The sequence below is a fragment of the Balaenoptera physalus genome, assembly GCF_965194825.1.
Source record: "Balaenoptera physalus genome assembly, chromosome: 7".
Taxonomy (NCBI): domain Eukaryota; kingdom Metazoa; phylum Chordata; class Mammalia; order Artiodactyla; family Balaenopteridae; genus Balaenoptera; species Balaenoptera physalus.
The window spans coordinates 88,671,341-88,693,128 of NC_138886.1; the positions used below are offsets into that span (position 1 = coordinate 88,671,341).

Here is a 21,788-nt window from a genome sequence, read left to right on the forward strand (position 1 = left end):
TGTTTAACACAGCAGGCCTGAGACTGCTACCCTTAGAAAGGCCTGTTTACAAGATTAGCCCTTAGCTGGCGTCTGGGAACTTAGATTTTGAGATGGTTCCCAAGATTCCCAGAACTGCTAAGAGGGACTCAATGAGCCTAAACTGTTTGTACAAACAATATATTTATGCCGAACACCTAGTTTCCATCTGAAAGCCTACAATTTTGATACATGCTAGACAGAGGGTGCTTACGTGAGCAGCCCCCAGTGAAAACTCTGGCCACCTCATCTCAAATGAACTTTCCAGGTACATATTTCACATGTGTTGTCACACCTGGTTTTCTCTCGACTTTGCCCCATGCACCTTTTCTCTTTGTTGATTTTAATTTGTATGATTTCACTGTATAAATCTTAGTTATGAGTATGCCTGTATGCTGAGTTCTCCAAGGTGAGTTAATGAACCTGATGATGATCCTGGGGACCCTTGATACAGCTTTATAAGAAACTTTTCTAGTAACAGATCTGTTTTCTTTTTTCTGTCAAATGTAAACAATAAGGAAAGTTGCAGTTTGCTCTAGTTTTTATGCTTTCTAACTATACTATGTAATCATCTATTTCGATTGTATATAGTAATTTATTATTATATAATGATAAAATTTATTGTTTATTTCTCTCTTCTGATCTGTTTACTCCCAATTTTAGTTGTTTTCTTAACTTTTCTTTGTTTTTATCTTTTTACTGTTAAATATACAACCATTACTTAATTTTTCAGCTTCAAAGGGTACACTTAGCTCCCATTTTTTAAAGATGAGAATATCAACATGCTTACATTCCATTCCTTTCTTTAGTTGTCCCCCTTCTACTTTTTATTAGATCTATTATTTCTAATGTTTCAAATGTGAAGGCCTCTAATAGGAGAGTGCTGAAAACATTTCAAACTGCTCACTTCTAGCTGATCACTTTGGATCTAATTTTCTTGGATGCCTTCTGCCAGTATTCAGTAACTCACCTGGGGAACTTCTGTTTACAAATTCTTTCTCTAATAACCACGGATCTTCTCCTTGTTCCAACATGAAGATCAGTTCTGGTTTTGTAAAGCAGTACCCTGTAAAAGGGAAATACTTTAGCACTTGAGTTAGCTGCATAGGTTTCACTGTTTCTGAATGTGAAGAAAGGTATAGCTTCAGAAGTGGTACATTGGAGGGTGCTTGCTAGAATTTTTTTGGGGGGGCAGAAATGACAGCAAAAAACATTTTCTTACACTCATAACGGATCACTCTTCTTAAACCTTTAAGTCACAAGCCTAAATAACATTAAGTTCTAAAATAGTCAATGTCTGTGCTTCAAATGAGATTTCATAAGGACCAATTTCATATCTGGCCATAATGGAGTAAAAGGAACTGATTTACCCTTCATATCAGACATCTAAAAAAACATACAAACTATGTGAAATGGGTTTTAGACTTTAGAAAACAGGCAGTACAGACAGGGATATTTGAGGATAGAGAAACAAATGAGGTGAGCCCTGTGATTATCACAGCTTATTGCTTGGAGAGTTTTCAACCCATATGCAAAAAGAGACCACCAAAACAGAGCCTAGCTGATTCAGTAAGTTAAGGCAACAGAACTGGATTTTAAGGAAGTCATGAAAACTAGGATTTGTAAAATAAAATACAAGAGAAGAAAGATACAGCATCTTTCTCTATCTGATATGCAGAAGGATCTCCTGAGTACTAATTTTTGAAAGTGTAAGGAAAACACTTGAGGTTGGGGGGAAGACCAGTGAAAAAAGAGTAGCCTGAAGTATCACCAAAGCACACAGAGAGGTAGGAACTTCTGTTTCTGTTAGTCAGGGTAGAAAAACTTCCTAATCCATGGCCAATTGGGTAGAATAACCAGAAGGGTATTTATTGACTTGGTAGAGGAGCCAAATTAGTCCAAGAGTAAAGTGAGCTCTGAATCCAATATAACAAAGCTTAAAGCAAACCTTGAAGGGATCAAATTAATTCCAAGTAATTTAACTACATCCCAGAAAAGGCCCCAAAAGATTTAAAATAATACAACAAAACTAGCACCTAACAATATAAAATCCACAACATTTAGCCCTCAATAAGAAATTACTAGGTATGAATAAAAGGGATATATGACTGTACTCAAGGAGAAAAATCAATCAGTAAGCCACAGAGTAAGAAATGACACATATAAAATTAATAATCAAGGCCATTAAAACAGTAAATATACTCCATGATGAGAAAAGAAAGGGAATTCATAAAAAAAAAGAAGTTCCTAACGGAAATTCTAAATATGAAAAATATCTGAAATGAGAAAACCAACCAAACAACAAACAAAAAAACACTGGATAGGATTAATAATAGTATATATACCACATAAGGAAGGCTAAATGACATAAGGTAGATAGATAACTTTAAGGTATAGAAATAAAAACTATGAAAGAAGAAACCCACAGTGAATAAAGACTGGAAAATAATAAAGAGTTATCTCTGTGACCTGTGGGATAAAGTTATGTAACACATGTAATTAGCATTTCAGAAGGAAAAAAGGAGGATGGAAAAAATAAGGGGCAAAGGTTCAATTTTTGAAGAAGTATATAAACCACAGATCCAAGATGCTAAATGAATGCCAAGGAGAAGAAACATGAAGAAAACAACACTAAGATACATTAAAATTAAATTGCTAAAACCAGTGATAAAGAGAAAATGTTCAATAGATAGTGAAAGACATAATATGTACAGGGAAAAAAAAGAATGTCTACTTCTTGTCAGAAATTATACAAGCCAGAAGACTATGAAGTGACAGTTTTAAAGTACTGAAAGCAAAAAAGTCAACCTAGAATTTTATGCTTGGCAAATATGTCATTTTCAAACAAACAAAAATTGAAAGAATTTATCACCAACTGACATGTGTTACAGGAAAGTTAATTCTCTAAAAGAAATTCATCATACAGAAGAAAAATGCTATCAGGTGGAAATTTGGATTAATACATAGAAAAAAGAGCACCATAATCTGGAAACAAGAGGATAAAAATAAAATAAACTTATCTCATTTCAGAAATCTCTTAAAAAATAATAAATTGTGTTTTTTAATTTTTTTTTTGTTTTTAATTGTTGAAACCTTCCGTGTCATGAGGACATTTTACTTTTTTAAAAAAAATTTATTTATTTTTGACTGTGTTGGGTCTTCGTTTCTGTGTGAGGGCTTTCTCTAGTTGTGGCAAGCGGGGGCCACTCTTCATCGCGGTGCGCGGGCCTTTCCCTATCGCGGCCTCTCTTGTTGCGGAGCACAGGCTCCAGACGCACAGGCTCAGTAGTTGTGGCTCACGGGCCTAGTTGCTCCGCGGCATGTGGGATCTTCCCAGACCAGGGCTCGAACCCGTGTCCCCTGCATTAGCAGGCAGATTCTCAACCACTGCGCCACCAGGGAAGCCCATAAATTGTGTTTTATTCAGCCTTGAAAAAGAAGGACATTCACAATATGTGACAGCATGGGTGAACCTGGAGGACATGATGCTAAGTGAAATAAGCCAGTCACAGAAGGACAGGTGCTGCATGGTCCCACTTATACGAAGCACCTGAATTAGTCAAGCTCAGTAGAATCAAAGAGCAGCACAGTTCGGTGGCTGCTAGGGAGGGGCTGTGGGGAGTTACTAATCCGTGGCGTGAAGTTTCAGTTAAGCAAGATGAGTACATTCTAGAGGTCTGCTGTACACACTGTACCTATAGAAAAAGAAAAAAAAAAAAAAAGAACCCAGGTCCTTGTGTCCAGGAAGCAGGGGCCCTAGGATGAGGGAGAAGGAGGGGAGCGGGGGGCATCCTGGGGAGGAGTTTGTGAAGGCAGTTTTCCCCCTTGCTTGTTTCCTTAATGTCTCCTAATCTTTCTGTTGCTGTGTGGTCCTTCCTGCGCCATCCCTGGCAGTTAGGATGCTACTGCTCTACCAAACACATCCTAGTCCAAAGGAACCCACTGTTGCTTTCATGTAAATGCTTAAAAAACAAGCTAACTCCTGCCTTTTCTCTGTTCAGAAGCATCATAAATGATTGATTTATTTAAAAAACAAACAAACAAACAAAAAAAACCAAAAAAACAATAATGTACTGCAGGAAATGGGAACTAGCGAGAGCTGGGAATGTTAGGGATTTTAAAACTTATGTAGATCAGGCATGCAGAGCTGCTGAGGAATTTGTCAATATTTACCATGAGACAATGGACAAAAGAAGATGGGCACTAACCAGGCTGCATCTGGACAAGGACACTTTAATATGTAATGGAAATGTTGTTACAGGACTGGAAGCCCTAATTTTTTTGAGATATTGCCTTCTAGTGAGTTCCAGGTCAATATGTTAGATTGCCAGCCAGTTCATGAGCAAGCCACTCAGGCCCAGACTACAGTTCTTGTTGTGACCAGTGGAACTGTGAAGTTTGATGGAAACAAACACTACTTCAACCAGAACTTCCTGCTGACTGCTTAGTCTACTCCTAACAATACCGTGTGGAAGACTGCAAGTGACTGCTTCCATTTTCAAGACTGGGCTAGTAGTCAAAGGGGGCAAAAGTCCATTGACTTGTGGTCCATTAGTTCCACCAACAGAAATTTATGTGAATTAATTCATTTCATTGTAGAAGCACTAAGAACTAGTATGTGCTGAAACTAAATTTCTTTAATATTTTTTTATTCCTAGCAGCACCTTTTCTAGCAGCTGCCAGTTTGAATTGTTGCCCTTAAGAGCTTTAATGCTAGTTTTCTACATTCTTTATATAAGTTTCACTAATGACATTCTTACAGTAACATTAAAGCTATGATCTCTGTACTAACATACTCACTGTGAGCCCAGCATATCGCAAAAATGAAATCCTTTTATTGTACTGTCTATGGGATATCAGCACAATGTAATCTCTCTGGGAGGAAGTGGAGGTTTTTTTTGATATTTAGTTAATTTTGTAGTACAACATGTACCTATTTTTGGTAAACAGTGGTAATGCAGTTTTAATATAAGGCTTTTTCAATCAGTTCAATGAACATTTTACTAATTTAGGTTTACATAACAACTCTGACATATTAGAATCTCACGTAGAGATGTTCAATAGTCTTTTTACGTTAAGAAATGTGGGTTTTTTAAATGTCGGCTTGTTTTCCTGTGAAGTGAATTGATCTACTAGAGAGGTGTAAAATGTTCTGGATTGATACCTGAGTGCTGAATACACTCAGTGGCTTAAAAGCAAACTTCTTAAAAACATTTTTCTTGGTAGCTCCAGGTTTGTAACTTTAGGTAGTGAATGGTAGGTAGTAGGGCTAATAGCTCTAATGGGAGAATGTGGAGTAAGAACTGTAGAGATCCAAGGTTGGCCAAAAGTAAGGCAGGGTATCAAATGGTATATTTTTGGTACTTGTTTTCTACCTCCTAAAAATGTAGCCTAATTTTAGGATTTAAGTCATTAAGGTAATAAGTATCCTTACCAAATGGTCATGAATGTCACTTTTGTTCTAAGAATTATTTTTAAAGGTTTTTCCAATTCACCTCATACTTATCACCAATAAATGTCTCAATTTATTCAAGAACTTATGAGGGTAAAATGTCAGCAATAAGCCTGACCCTGCAGCAGGGTCTGACAGGAAAGCTGGAAACAAAGCCATCGCTCTCTCTTTGGGGACCTTCTAAGTCTTCCACATGAACTTCAGGCCAAAAGTCTCCTATGTACTACCCACCCCCAAAGTGACTGATTTGTTACCTGTGTTTACACTGTCAACTGCACAATCTTTTTACTAAAGTTAGAATTATCTAATCTCATGATTTCTTCTTCCATATGGCATTGAGCAAATAAATCTGTTATAAAACATGTTCCTGTTATGTGGCTAACACTTTGTCTTTTTAGACAAAATAAAGAACAGCAGATCTTCATAAGCCCACATACTTCAAAAGAACCAACTGATTGATTTTACGTCTCAACATCTAAAGAAAAATAAATCTAGCTTTGTTTTTGGTTAAACTTTGTGTCTTTCCATTTTTGAATTTACTGTTTTCATGTTTTTATACTAGATGTGCCAACTTTGTTTCTACACTGCACAACTCGAAGTTAATGTTTCTTGTCACTTAATTTGAAAATCAGTGATTCATTTACTCTTGTCCCAAACTACACATTACATTTCTGAAATATTAACAAAATAGAATTAAGTAGGAGAAGGGGATGGAACTGATTTTAGACCACACCTTCTTGTAGTACTGACTAAAACTTACACGTTATATTCTACACAAAGTGAGTTTATTCTAATTTTAGATTGGCTTTTTAAAACCACAGCTTTAGCAGCAACAATCAGATTGCCCAAACACTGCCCCTTCCCTTAAGAAGAACAGTCTCAGGTAAAAGCTGCATATAACTAGCAATAACGGAATTGAGTGGTTGTATACTGTTCATGAATTGAATGTTTTAAGACTTGTATATGAACTGCTTTTTCCAAATCTGGAAAAATTTCAGCCATAATTTTTTTGAAAAATTTTTTAGCCTTTCCTTCTCTGACTCCAAAGACACAAATGTTAAGAGATTTTGTTGTAGACCCATAGTTCCCTGATGTTCTGTTCATCTGTATTGTATTTTGTTTTTCCTCTGTAATGATTGAGCCATTTCTATTATTCCGTTATAAAGTTCAGTGATGTTTTCCCCCTCTTTCCTATCCATTCTGCTGTGCACATGCACTGAGGTGTTTTTCTTGTTTTAAATAAATGTTTTATTTTAGATAAGCTTTAAATTCACAGAAAAGTTGCAAAGAGAGAAACGAGAATTCCTGTATAACCTGCACCCAATTTACCCTACTGTTAACATCTTACATTACTAGCAGATTTGTCATACCTATTAATATAATATTGATACATCATTAAATAGAATCTATACTTTATTCAGATTTCCTTGGGTTTTTTTAACCTAATCATTTTTTTTTCCTGTTCCACAATTCCATCCAGGATACCACATTACATTTAGTTATCATGCCTCTTTAGCCTCCTCTAGACTGTAAGTGATAATCTTTTTTGGTAATCTTGACAGTTTAGAAGACACTGTAAAAAGGTCCTTCAGTTTGGGTTTGTCTGATGTTTTTCTCACAGTTAAAAATGGGGCTGTATTTTTGGGAGAAAGACCACAGAGGTAAAATGACTGTCATTCTTACCCCACTTTATCAAGGGCACATGCTATCAATGTGACTTATCATTGATGAGAACCTGGTTGAGGTAGTGTGTGCCAGGATTCTCCAATGTAAAGTTACTCCCTACCCCCACACCTACCCCCATGCATACTGTACTCTTTATTTTTTTTAATTTTTTAATTTTTGGCCATGCGGCATGCAGGATCTTAGTTCCCCGACCAGGGATTGAACTCATGCCCCCTGCAGTGGAAGTGCAGAGTCTTAACCACTGGATCACCAGGTAAGTCCCCATATTGTACTCTTTAGAAGGAAGTCACTAGGCACAGCCCACTAAAGGGGCGGGGAATTCTGCTCCACCTCCTTGAAGGTGGAGCAATTACATAAATTATTAGTAATTCTGTGACAGAGATGTTTCTGTTCTCTCCCATTTATTTATTTACTTAATCACATATCAGTATGGACTCACAAGTAATTTATACTTTGTGTTATAAACCAACACTATATTATTTTATTGCTCAAATTGTTGCAGCTTTGGCTATTGGGAGCTCTTTCAGTTTGGCTCCTATGTTCTTTGACATACCCCCATCATTCTGTTTTTTGAGTATTTCCTTAAGTTCCTACATACTCATCTTCTATGTTCCATGCTCCTAGAACCAGCCACTTCTCCATAGTTGCCTCCTTTTATAGGAGAATTATACTAGAAACTACTTATAGATCTATTTCATTTTCTATTTCTTTATAATTTTGTTTTGGAAAACAATGGGTTTCTAGGAATTTGACCATTTCATCTAGGTTGTCCAATCTGCTGGCATATAATTACTCATAGTATTTCCATAATTATTTTATTTATGTGGAATTGGTAATACTGCCTCACTTTCATTTCTGATTTTAGTAATTTGAGTCTTTTTTTCTTATTCAATCTAGCTAAGGTTTGTGCATTTCATTACTTTGTCAAAGAACCAACTTTTGGTTTCACTGATTTTCTCTACTGTTTTTCTATTATTTATCTCTTTTCTAATCTATATTATCTTCTTCCTTCTGCTGGCTTTAGGTTTAGTTTGCTCTTCTGTCTCTCAGTTCCTTAAGGTGTAAAGTTAGGTTATAGATTTGAGATCTTTTTTCTTGTTCAGTATATGTGTTTACAGCTACAAATTCCCACCTTAAGTGTTACTTTCACCATATCCCATGAGTTTTGATATACTGTGTTAACATTTTTACTCTCTCAAGGTATTTTCTAATTTCCCTTATGATTTCTTCTTTGACTCATTGGTTTTTAAGAGCATCTTATTTTCTATATATTTATGACATTTCGTTTTCTGTCTGTTAATGATTTCTTGGTTTTGTTAATTTTGATTGGAACAGATACTACATATGATTTCAGTCTTTTAAAATGTGTTAAAACTTGTTTTGTGGTCTATTCTAGAGAATGATTCATGTGCACATAAGAAAAAAATGTGTAGTCTACTGACCTTGGGTGGAGTCTTCTATATATCTGTTAGGTTCAGTTGATTTATGATGTTGTTCAAGTCCTTTACTTAATTTTCATCTGGTTGTTTATTCCATTATTGAAAGTGGAATATTGAAGTGTTTACTACTGTAGAACTGTATGCTTTTCTCTTCGATTCTGTCAATGTTTACTTCATATATTTTGAGACTGATGTTTGGTACATATAAGCTTACACATTCTTTTTGGTGGATTGACCCTTTTATCAATATATAATGTCCTTTTTTTTTTTCTCCCTTGCTGCTTTCAATAATTTTTCTTTGTCTTTAACTTTTGCCAGTTTGATTACTATGTGTCTCAGCGTGTTTCTCCTTGGGTTTATCCTGTATGGGACTCTCTGTGCTTCCTGGACTTGGGTGGCTATTTCCTTTCCCATGTTAGGGAAGTTTTTGACTATCTCTTCAAATATTTTCTTGGGTCCTTTCTCTCTCTCTTCTTCTGGGACCCCTATAACGCAAATGTTGCGTTTAATGTTGTCCCAGAGGTCTCTTAGTCTGTCTTCATTTCTTTTCATTTTTTTTTTCTTTATTCTGTTCCTCAGCAGTGAATTCCACCATTCTGTCTTCCAGGTCACTTATCCGTTCTTCTGCCTCAGTTATTCTGCTATTGATTCCTTCTAGTGTAGTTTTCATTTCAGTTATTGTATTGTTCATCTCTGTTTGTTTGTTCTTTAATTCTCTAGGTCTTTGTTAAACATTTCTTCCATCTTCTCAATCTTTGCCTCCATTCTTTTTTTTTATTATTAATTAATTTATTTTTGGCTGTGTTGGGTCTTCGTTTCTGTGCGAAGGCTTTCTCTAGTTGTGGCAAGCGGGGGCCACTCTTCATCGCGGTGCACGGGCCTCTCACTATCGCGGCCTCTCTTGTTGCGGAGCACAGGCTCCAGACGTGCAGGCTCAGTAGTTGTGGCTCACGGGCCTAGTTGCTCCGCGGCATGTGGGATCTTCCCAGACCAGGGCTCGAACCCGTGTCTCCTGCATTAGCAGGCAGATTCTCAACCACTGCGCCACCAGGGAAGCCCGCCTCCATTCTTTTTCCAAGGTCCTGGATCATCTTCACTATCATTATTCTGAATTTTTTTTCTGGAAGGTTGCCTATCTCCACTTCATTTAGTTGTTTTTCTGGGGTTTTATCTTGTTCCTTCATCTGGTACCTAGCCCTCTGCCTTTTCATCTTGCCTATCTGTGAATGTGGTTTTTGTTCTACAGGCTGCAGGATTGTAGTTCTTCTTGCTTCTGCTGTCTGCCCTCTGGTGGATGAGGCTATCTAAGAGGCTTGTGCAAGTTTCTTGATGGGAAGGACTGGTTCTCTCCTTTCTTTTGGTTATCATTTCTGTGGAATAGCTTTTTCCATCCCTTCACTTTTGGCCTATATTTGTCTTTAAATTTAAAATGAGTCTCTTGTAGATAGCATATCTCTGAATCTTGTTTTTTATCCATTCAGGTAATCTATGCCTTCGAGCATTTAATATATTTACATTTAAAGTCATTATTGATAAGTGAGGACATACTGTTGCCATATTGTTCGTTGTTTTCTGTGTCTCTTGTAATTGTTTTGTCCCTCTCTTCCTGTCTTGCTGTCTTCCTTTATTTAATAATTTTTGTTGATTTGCTTTGATTCTTTTTCTCAGTATCTTTTGTGTATCTATTGTAGTTATTTTTTCTTTGTTTTTAGTTAGCTTGACTTTTGCAAAAATATTTTGTAGTTATAACTGTCTATTTTAAGTTGATAACGTCAGCTGCACACAAAAACTCCACACTTTATGTTCTTGTAGTCAGAGTTTGCTTCTTTTTATATTACAGACCTATTATATAATCTTTATCTAATTTTTATCTTTTAATTTTTATATTATCATTAAAAGTAATTTAACTATTACAGTGCTACATTATTCTGTATTTATTTGCCTTCGTCAGTGAGACTATTTTGTGTTGCTCTTTAATATATTTTCATTTCATTTTGAAGAACTCCCATAATTAAGCATTTCTTATAAGGCAGGTCTAAGGGTTACAAACTCCATTGGTTTTTCTTTGTCTGGAAAAGACTTTATTTTTCTTCATTTGTAAAGGATACTTTTGCCAAGTATAGTATTCTAGGTTAGCAGGTTTTTTCTTTTAGTGTTTTGAATGTAACACCCCACTCTGTCCCAGCCTGCAAGGTTTGTGCTGAGAAATCTACTAACAGTCTTATGAGAGTTCCCTTCTATGTGCTGAGTCACTTTTCTCTTGTTGCTTTCAAAATTCTCCTTGTCCTTGACTTTTGACAATTTGATGATGAGTCTCAATGTACTTTATGTTAATCTTATTTGGGGCCCTTGAGTTTCATGAATCTGGATGTCCATTTCCCTCCCAAGATTTGAGAACTTTTTGCCATAGTTCTTTTTTTATTCTTTTTACTTTTTTATTGAAATATATTTGACATATAACGCATTGTATAAATTTAAGGTATTCAACTTGTTAATTTGATACATTTATATATGGTAATATGTTTGCCATTGTAATGATAATTAGCGCCTCTATCACATTATATAATTATCCTTTCTTTTTTGTAGTTGGAGTAATTAAGTTATAGTCTCTTAGCAAATTTATTGATTATAATACAACATTGTTTCCTATTTTAACTATTGTTTCCTACTTGTGCTGTGCATTATATCTCTAGGGCTTATTTACTATTTGTTGCAAGTTTGTACCCTTAAACAACATCTGTCCTGCCCCCTACCCCGCCATCTCCTGGAAACTATGATATTATTCTCTGTTTTTATAAGTTTGACATTTAAAAATTCCACATATAGGTAACATCATACAGTATTTGTCTTTCTCTGTTTGACTTATCTTACTTAGCATAATGCATAATGTGCTAAAGGTCCATCCATGTTGTCATAAATCAAATGGCAGGATGTCCTCCTTTCTCATGGCTGAATATCCTATTGTATACATGTACCACATTTTCTTTATCCATTCATCTATCAGTGGTCATTTAGGTTGCTTCCATATCTTGACTACTGTAAATAATGCAGCAATGAACATGGGGGTGCACATATCTTTTTGAGTTAGTGTTTTTGCTTCCTTGAGATAAATGCCCAGAAGTGGAACTGCTGGATCATATGGTAGTTCTATTTTTTAATTTTTTGAGGATCTTCCATACTCTTTTCCACAATGGCTGCACCAATTTATATTCCCACCAACAGTGCACCAAGTGTTCCTTTTTCTCCACATCCTCACCAGCAATTGTTATTTCTTGTCTTTTGATAATAGCTATTCTAACAGGTGTGATGTGATACCTCATTGCGGTTTTGATTTGCATTTCCTTCATGATTTATGACATAGAGCATCTTTTCATGCATCTGTTAGCCATCTATATGTCTTATTTAGAAAAATATCTATTCAGGCATTCTGCCCATTTTTTAATTGGATTGTTCTTTTGTTATTGAGTTGTATGAGTTCTTTATATATTTGGGTATTATCAGATATGTTTTACAAAATTTTTCTTCCATTCTGTATGTTGTCTTCTCATTTTGTTAATTGTTTCTTTTGCTGTTTAAAGGTTTTTAAGTTTAATGTAGTCCCATTTGTTGATTTTTACGGTTGTTTGGTGTCCTATTCAAAAAAGTATTGCCAGGACCAATGTCGAGGACCTTCTTCCTTGTGTTTTCTTTTTCTTTTTAAAAATTTATTTATTTTACTTATTTATTTTTGGCTACGTTGCATCTTCATTGCTGCATGCAGGCTTTCTCTAGTTGCGGCAAGCAGGGGCTACTCTTTGTTGCAGTGCTCAGGCTTCTCATTGCAGTGGCTTCTCTTGTTGCAGAGCATGGGCTCTAGGCACACGGGCTTCAGTAGTTGTGGTGCGCAGGGTTCAGTAGTTGTGGCGTGCGGGCTCTAGAGCGCAGGCTCAGGAGTTGTGGCGCATGGGCTTAGTTGCTCCACGACATGTGGGATCTTCCCGGACCAGGGCTCGAACCCGTGTCCCCTGCATTGGCAGGCGGATTCTTAACCACTGCACCACCAGGGAAGCCCTTCCTTGTGTTTTCTTTTAGGAGTATTATAGTATCAAGTCTCATGTTTAAATGTTTGATCCATTTCAAGTTAATTTTTGTGAGCGGTGTAAGTCAGGGCTCCAGTTTTATTGCTTTGCATGTGTTTATCCAGTTTTCCTAGCACCATTTACTGAAAGGACTACCTTTTTCCCATTGGGTGCTCTTGGCTACCTTGTCAAATATTAGTTGACCATATAAGCAGGGGTTTAATTCTGGGATCTCTGTCCTGTTCCATTGGTCTGTCAATTTTTGTGCCAGTACCATACTGTCTTTACTACCGTAGCTTTTTAGTATAGCTTGAAATCAGGAAGTGTGATACCTCCAGCTTTGTTCTTTTCCCTCAAGATTGCTATGGCTATTCTGGGCCATTTGCCAGTCAATACAGATTTTAGGATTTTTTTCTATTTCTGCGAAGAATGCCTTTGGCATTATGATGGGGATTGCGTTGAATCTGTAGATGGCTTTGGGTGGTATGGACATTTTAACAATATTAATTCTTTTTTAAAATTTATTTTTTTGAAGTATAGGTGATTTACAATGTTGTGTTAATTTCTGCTGTACAGCAAAGTGGTTCAGCTATACATATATATATTCTTTATCATATTCTTTTCCATTATAGTTTATCATAGGGATATTGAATATAGTTCCCTGTGCTATACAGTAGGACCTTGTTGTTTATCCATTCTATATATAATAGCTTGCATCTACTAATCCCAAACTCCCAATCCATCCCTCTCCCTCCTCTCCTCGCCCTTGGCAACCACAAGTCTGTTCTCTTATGATCCATGAACACAGATCCATTTGTTTGTGTCTTCTTCGATTTCTGTCAAAAAAATCTTGTAGTTTTCATTGTAGAGATTTTTTACTTCCTTTGGTTAAATTTATTCCTACGTGTTTTATTGTTTTTTGGTGCTATGGTGAATAGAATAGTTTTATTTCTTTTTCAGATGTTTCATTCATTCTTAGTGTAGAGAAATACAACTGATTGCTGTATGCTGATTTTGTACCCTGAAACTTTACTGAAACTGTTGATTAGTTCCAACAGTTTTTTGGTTGAGTCTTCAAGATTTTCTAAATGTAGATTATATCATCTGCAAATAGCAAAAGTTTTGCTTCTTCCTTCCCAATTTGGATGCCTTTTATTTCTTTGTCTTGCCTAATTGCTGTAGCTAGAACTTCCAATACTATATTGAGTAATAGCGGTGAGAGTGGGCATCCTTGTATTGCTCCTAATATTAGATGAAAAGCTTTTCAGTTTGTTGTATATGGCCTTTGTTATGTTGAGGTATGTTCCTTCTATACCCAATCTGCCAAGGGTTGTTATTATGACAGGATGTGGTATTTTGTCGGATTCTTTTTCAGCATCTATTGAGATGATCCTGTGATTTTTATCTTTCATTTTATTAATGTGATATATTACATTTATTAATTTGCATATGTTGAACCAGCCTTGTATCTCAGGTATAAATCCCACTTGATCATGGTGTATAATCTTTCTTATGTGTTCTTGAATTTGGTTTACTAATATTTTCTTGAGAATTTTTGCATCTATATTTGTCAGGGATACTGGTGTATAGTTTTCTTCTGGTGTCCATCTCTGGCTTTGGTATCAGGGTAATGCTCGCCTCACAGAATGAGTTTGAAAGTATTCCCTTTTCCTCAATTTTTTGGAACAGTTGGAGAACAACTGGTATTAATTCTTCTTTAATATTTGGTAGAATTTGTCAAGTGAAGCCACCTGGTCCTGGGATTGTCTGTATGGGGAGGTTTTTGATTACTGATTCAATCTCTTTGCTCATTATTGTTCTGTTCAGATTTTATTTCTTCCTGATTCAGTCTTGGTAGGTTGTATGTTTCTAGAAATAGCCATAATTTCTTTAAATAAACTTTTTTTATTTTTTAATGATTTCTATATCTTTGTTTAACTTCTCATTTTGTTCATGTAATGTTTTCCTGATTTCATTGAGTTGTCTGTGTTCTCTTCTAGCTTGCTGATCTTCCTTAAAACATTTTTAATTCTTTGTCAGACATTTTGTAGATTTCCATATCTTTGGAGTTTGCTACTGGAAATACATTGTTTTCCTTTGGTCGTGTCATGTTTCCTTTATTTCTCACGTTCCTTGTAACTTTGCATTGATGTTTTTGCATGTGAAGGAATAGTTACCTCTTCCAGACTTTACGGACTAGATTCAGTAGGGAAAGACCTTCCCTGTGGATGATATGAAGGAGGCAGCTGGGTTGGGTGCCAGTTGTGGACTTCAGGCAGCTCTATCAACTGAAGTCAGCATTCGCAAAGACTATGGGGGTCCTGGACAGTGAATGCTGCAGTTATCTGCAGCAAGGGCAAGGACTGCTAGGGTTCTTGCTGGCAAAGGTTGCTTGATTCCTCTTGCTCTCCTTTATTCTTGCAGAGGGATGTCTCAGCAAAGGGGATCACTTTTGGTGTCAGAGTACAGGCATACACAGTGGCAACACTAGAGTCCAGAGCTCAACCATGTGCATGGTGTTGCCAGGGTGGGGTGGGGGGTTGTAGTGGCTCTAGCCGCAAAGGGAGCACAATAGAATCTTCTGCTCTAGAGCATTGTAGCAGCATGGGCTCCAGGCAGCCCCATCAGCTGAGATAACCATAGGCAAAGACCGTAGGTGTCCTCAGTGGAGAAACTTGCAAGTGTCTGTTGCAACAGTGAGATCTCTTGGGGTCCTTGGTGGTAAAGGCTGCAAAGGGGTAACTTGTTTTTTCATCCTCTTCATAAGGTCTTCAGCAGAGCCTAGATTTTTAATTTTGACAAAGTCCAATTTACCAGGATTTTGTATGTGCGTGTGTACCTAAGAACACTTCACCAAGTCCTTGGTCCAGTGGTTTTCTCCAAATTTTAAAAATTACATCACTTTAAATTATATTTAAATCTGTGGTACATTTTGAGTTAATTTTTTATAGGGAGTGAAGTTTAAGTGGAGATCATTTTTAAAAATATTTATTTACTTATTTATTTATTTGGCTGCGCTGGGGATCTTCGTTGCCGTGTGTGAGATCTTTGTTGCACCATACGAGATCTTTAGTTGCAGCTTGCAAACTCTTAGTTGCGGCATACGAACTCTTAGTTGCGGCATGTGGGATCTAGTTCCCTGAGCAGGGATTTAACCCAGGCCCCCTGCATTGAGAGCATGGAGTCTTAGCCACTGTACCACCAGGGAAGTCCCTAAGTTGAGATCATTTTTTAACCTATCCATTTGTTCATGTACCATTATCTTTCTTTCACTGAGTTTCTTTTTCAACTTTGTCAAAAAATCATTTTGGTGTCCTTGGGTGGATCTATTTCTGGGTTCTCTAAATCAGGTAGAGTACTGCTTCCCACGTTATACTTATTTTTCAGTATTGTTTTAGCTATTCTAGTTACTTTGCCTTCACATATAAATTTTGGAATAATGTCATTACGTTTTTTAAATGCTTGCTTGGTTTTTGATAGGAATTATATTAAAAATGTATAAATTATCAATTTTGTAAGCTACCATCTTTGCTGTGTTGCCATTCAAAGTTCCTAATATATTTATTTAGATCTTTGATTTTTTTCCTCTGCGTTTTTTAGTGTCCAGCATAAAAGTCCTATACATGCTTTATTAGATTTATACCTCAATATTTTATTTTGAGTAATTGTAAATGTTACTGTATTTTAAATTTCTGTCTCCTTATCACTTGCTAGTTTATAGAAACATTCTTATATGTTGTTCTTTTATGCTGAGACCTTGCTGAACGTAGATTAGAACTTAGAACTTAGATTAGAGACCTAAATGTAAGACCAGACACTATAAAACTCTCAGAGGAAAACATAGGAAGAACATTCTTTGACATAAATCACAGCAAGATCTTTTTTGATCCACCTCCTAGAGTAATGGAAATAAAAACGAAAATAAACAAATGGGACCTAATGAAACTTCAAAGCTTTTGCACAGCAAAGGAAACCATTAACAAGACGAAAAGACAACTCTCAAAATGGGAGAAAATATTTGCAAACGAATCAACGGGCAAAGGATTAATCTCCAAAATAAATAAACAGCTCATTCAGCTCAATATTAAAGAAACAAACAACACAATCCAAAAATGGGCAGAAGACCTAAATAGACATTTCTCCAAAGACATATGGATGGCCAAGAAGCACATGAAAAGCTGCTCAACATCACTAATTATTAGAGAAATGCAAATCAAAACTACAATGAGGTATCACCTCACACCAGTTAGAATGGGCATCATCAGAAAATCTACAAACAACAAAAGCTGGAGAGGGTGTGGAGAAAAGGGAACCCTCTTGCACTGTTGGTGGGAATGTAAATTGATACAGCCACTATGGAGAACAGTATGGAGGTTCCTTAAAAAACTAAAAATAGATTTACCATATGATCCAGCAATCCCACTACTGGGCGTATACCCAGAGAAAACCATAATTCAAAAAGACACATGCACCCCAATGTTCATTGCAGCACTATTTACAATAGCCAGGTCATGGAAGCAACCTAAAAGCCCATCAACAAACGAATGGATAAAGAAGTTGTGGTACATATATACAATGGAATATTACTCAGCCATAAAAAGGAAGGAAATTGAGTCATTTGTTGAGACGTGGATGGATCTAGAGATTGTCATACAGAGTGAAGTAAGTCAGAAAGAGAAAAACAAATATCATATATTAATGCATGTATGTGGAACCTAGAAAAATGGTACAGATGAGCCGGTTTGCAGGGTAGAAGTTGAGACACAGATGTAGAGAACAGACATATGGACACCAAGGGGGGAAAACTGTGGTGCAGTGGGGATGGTGGTGTGCTGAATTGGGCGATTGGGATTGACATGTATACACTGATGTGTATAAAACTGATGACTAATAAGAACCTGCAGTATAAAAAAACAAACAAACAAAACAACTAATACTGAAGTTTCATTGGGTTATTTGTAAGGAAATATGTTACTTTAAGTGTTTCAGACATTACATGAAATTTCTAAAAATCTTATATGTTCTGGTATAATGTTATAAGTCATAATTCTAGTTATTACTTTAAAATGTATATCTCAGAAATAACTAAATTTCCTTGTCAACTGCATTATTATGAACTTTCATCAAATCTTTAACCGTGGTCATTTTTAAGTCTTTTATCATTTACAGACAGTTCTGGGTGTACTCTGATGCTTTTGCAAATATGTTCCTATAAAAGGGTTTCATCTTAAAAAAAAAAAAAAGACAAATGACATACAAGGGAATTCCCATAAGGTTAACAGCTGATTTCTCAGCAGAAACTCTACAAGCCAGAAGGGAGTGGCATGATATACTTAAAGTGATGAAAGGGAAGAACCTACAACCAAGATTACTCTACCCGGCAAGGATCTCTTTCAGATTCAATGGAGAAATCAAAAGCTTTACAGACAAGCAAAAGCTAAGAGAATTCAGCACCACCAAACCAGCTCTACAACAAATGCTAAAGGAACTTCTCTAAGTGGGAAACACAAGAGAAGAAAAGGACCTACAAAAACAAACCCAAAACAATTAAGAAAATGGTCATAGAAACATACATATCGATAATTACCTTAAACGTGAATGGATTAAATGCTCCAACCAAAAGACACAGGCTTGCTGAATGGATGCGAAAACAAGACCCATATATATGCTGTCTACAAGAGACCCATTTCAGACCTAGGGACACATACAGACTGAAAGTGAGGGTATGGAAAAAGATATTCCATGCAAATGGAAATCAAAAGAAAGCTGGAGTAGCTATACTCATATCAGATAAAATAGACTTTAAAATACAGAATGTTACAAGAGACAAGGAAGGACACTACATAATGATCAAGGGATCAATCCAAGAAGAAGATATAACAATTATAAATATATATGCATCCAACATGGGAGCACCTCAATACATAAGGCAACTGCTAACAGCTATAAAAGAGGAAATCAACAGTAACACAATAATAGTGGGGGACTTTAACTTACGTCAATGGACAGATCATCCAAAATGAGAATAAATAAGGAAACACAAGCTTTAAATGACACAATAGACCAGACAGATTTAATTGATATTTATAGGACATTCCATCCAAAAACAGCAGATTACACTTTCTTCTCAAGTGCGTATGGAACATTCTACAGGATAGATCACAGCTTGGGTCACATATCAAGCCACAGTAAATTTAAGAAAATTGAAATCATATCAAGCATCTTTTCTGACCACAACGCTATGAGATTAGAAATGAATTTCAGGGAAAAAAACACAAACACATGGAGGCTAAACTTTACTAAATAACAAAGAGATCACTGAAGAAATCAAAGAGGAAATCAAAAATACCTAGAGACAAATGACAATGAAAACACGATGATCCAAAACCTATGGGATGCAGCAAAACAGTTCTAAAAGAGGTTTATAGCTATACAAGCCTACCTCAAGAAACAAGAAAAATCTCAAATAAACAATCTAACCTTACACCTAAAGGAACTAGAGAAAGAAGAACAAACAAAACCCAAAGTTAGCAGAAGGAAAGAAATCATAAAGATCAGAGCAGAAATAAATGAAATAGAAACAAAGAAAACAATAGCAAAGATCAATAAAAGTAAAAGCTGGTTCTCTGAGAAGATAAACAAAATTGATAAACCATTAGCCAGACTCATCAAGAAGAAGAGGGAGAGGACTCAAATCAATAAAATTAGAAATGAGAAAGGAGAAGTTACAACAGACACTGCAGAAATTCAAAGCATCCTAAGAGACTACTACAAGCAACTCTATGCCAATAAAATGGACAACTTGGAAGAAATGGACTAATTCTTAGAAAGGTATAACCTTCCAAGACTGAATCAGGAAGAAATAGAAAATATGAACATACCAATCACAAGTAATGAAATTGAAACTGTGATTAAAAATCTTCCAACAAACAAAGTCCAGGACCAGATGGCTTCACAGGTGAATTCTATCAAACATTTAGAGAAGAGCTAACACCCACCCTTCTCAAACTCTTCCAAAAAATTGCAGAGGAAGGCACACTCCCAAACTCATTCTATGAGGCCACCATCACCCTGATACCAAAACCAGACAAAGATACTACAAAAAAAGAAAATTACAGACCAATATCACCGATGAATATAGATGCGAAAATCCTCACGAAAACACTAGCAAACAGAATCCAACAACACATTAAAAAAAAAAAAAAAGGAGACGTGGCTATACCTACAGCAGACAAAACACTGTCTCTAGAGACAAACGAGATCATCATATAATGATAAAAAGATAAATTCCACAGAAGATATAACAATTATAAACATATGCACACCCACTCTAGTGTGTGCGTGTGTGTGTGTGTGTGTATATATATATATATATATATGTATATATATATATATATATACACACAACATCACCCAACAGAAAAATACACATTCTTTCAAGCACACGTGGGTCATTCTGCAAGATAGATGTTAGGTCGCAAAACAAGTCTTAACAAATTTAAGAAGACTGAAATCATTCTAAGTATCTTTTCTGAACTAGAAATCAATGACAGCAAGAAAATTCACAAATATGTGGAAACTAAATAACATACTCTTGCACAAATATTGGGTCAAAAAGGAAATGAAAAGGGAATTTTAAAAGTATCTTAAGAAAAACAAAAACATAACATACTAAAACGTATGAGATGCAGCAAAAGCAGTATAAGAAGAAAATTTATAGTGATAAACATCTACATTAAAAAAGAAGCATATCAAAGAAACAAGTAACTTTAAATCTCAAGGAACTAGAAAAAAGAAGCCCAAAGTTAGTGGGAAAAAGAAAATAATAAAGATTAGATCAGAAATAGAGAACAGAACAATATAAACTAAGAGTTGTTTTTCTGAGAAGCTAAACAAAATCAACAAACCCTTAGGCTAGACTAAGGGTAAAAAAGAGAAATTCAAATAAACAAAATAAAAAATGAAAAGAGGAGATATTACAACAGATGCCTCAGAAATAAAAAGGATAGGACTAGTATGAACAACTATGCCAACAGATTTTTGTTTTAACATCTTTATTGGAGTATAATTGCTTTACAATGGTGTTAGTTTCTGCTTTATAACAAAGTGAATCAGTTATACATATACATATATCTCCATATCTCTTCCTTCTTGCATCTCCCTCCCTCCCACCCTCCCTATCCCACCCCTTTAGGTGGTCACAAAGCACCAAGCTGATCTCCCTGTGCTATGCGGCTGCTTCCCACGAGCAGTCTATTTTACATTTGGTAGTGTATATATGTCCATGCCACTCTCTCACTTTGTCCCAGCTTACCCTTCCCCCTCCCCATATCCTCAAGTCCATTCTCTAGTAGTTCTGTGTCTTTATTCCCGTCTTGCCCCTAGGCCAACAAATTAGATAAATGAGGTGAAATGGATAAATGCCTAGAAACATACAACCTGCAAAAACTGAATCATGAAGAAATAGAAAGCCTGAACAGACCTATAAAAAAATAAGAAGACTTAACCAGTAATCAAAAACCTCCTGAGAAAGAAAAGTCCAGGGCCAGATGGCTTCATGGTGGAATTCTATCAAACAAAGAATTAATACCAATGCTTCTTAAACTCTTTTAAAAAGTGGAATAGGGCAAGGACCTACTGTATAGCACAGGGAACTCTACTCAATATTCTGTAACAACCTATCCGGGTAAAGAATCTGAAAAAGAATGAATATATGTATATGTATAACTGAATCACTTTGCTGTACATCTGAAACTAACACAACATTGTAAATCAACTATAGTCCAATAAAAATTTTTTTAAAAAGGAACAGGGAACATTTCCAAACTCATTTTATGAGGTCAACATCACCCTGATTCTAAAACCAGAAAAAGACACGGCAAGAAAACTATACACCAATATCCCTAATGAACAGAGATCCAAAAATGCTTAACAAAAGACTAGCAAACTAAATTTAACAGCACATTTAAAAGAACTTAAACCACGAACAAGTGGGATTTATCCTTGGGACACAAGGATGGTTAACTATATGCAAATCAGTCCATGTGTTTCATCACATTAAATAAATGAAAGAAAAAAGATCTCAAACGATGTAGAAAAAGCATTCGGCAAAGTTCAACAACCATTCACGATTAA

General features: G+C 35.9%; 1 protein-coding gene, 1 long non-coding RNA gene and 1 pseudogene across 3 annotated transcripts in view; 1 reads left to right on the forward strand and 2 right to left on the reverse strand.

Moving 5' to 3' along the window:
• Positions 1-21,788, reverse strand: part of LOC309664511 — a 208,323-nt gene that overhangs the window by 49,754 nt on the left and 136,781 nt on the right. The gene's annotated exons all lie outside the window — the stretch shown is intronic.
• The window catches only part of ZNF782 (zinc finger protein 782), a 60,989-nt gene that overhangs the window by 5,887 nt on the left and 33,314 nt on the right, over positions 1-21,788 (reverse strand). Inside the window, exon 5 of the mRNA XM_082469702.1 lies at positions 989-1,084. Coding sequence (XP_082325828.1) covers positions 989-1,084 — 96 coding nt within the window. The remainder of the gene's footprint in view (positions 1-988; positions 1,085-21,788) is intronic.
• LOC309664459 (NTF2-related export protein 2 pseudogene) lies at positions 4,084-9,354 on the forward strand (annotated as a pseudogene). The gene has a single exon. The product of its transcript is annotated as an NTF2-related export protein 2 pseudogene (transcript).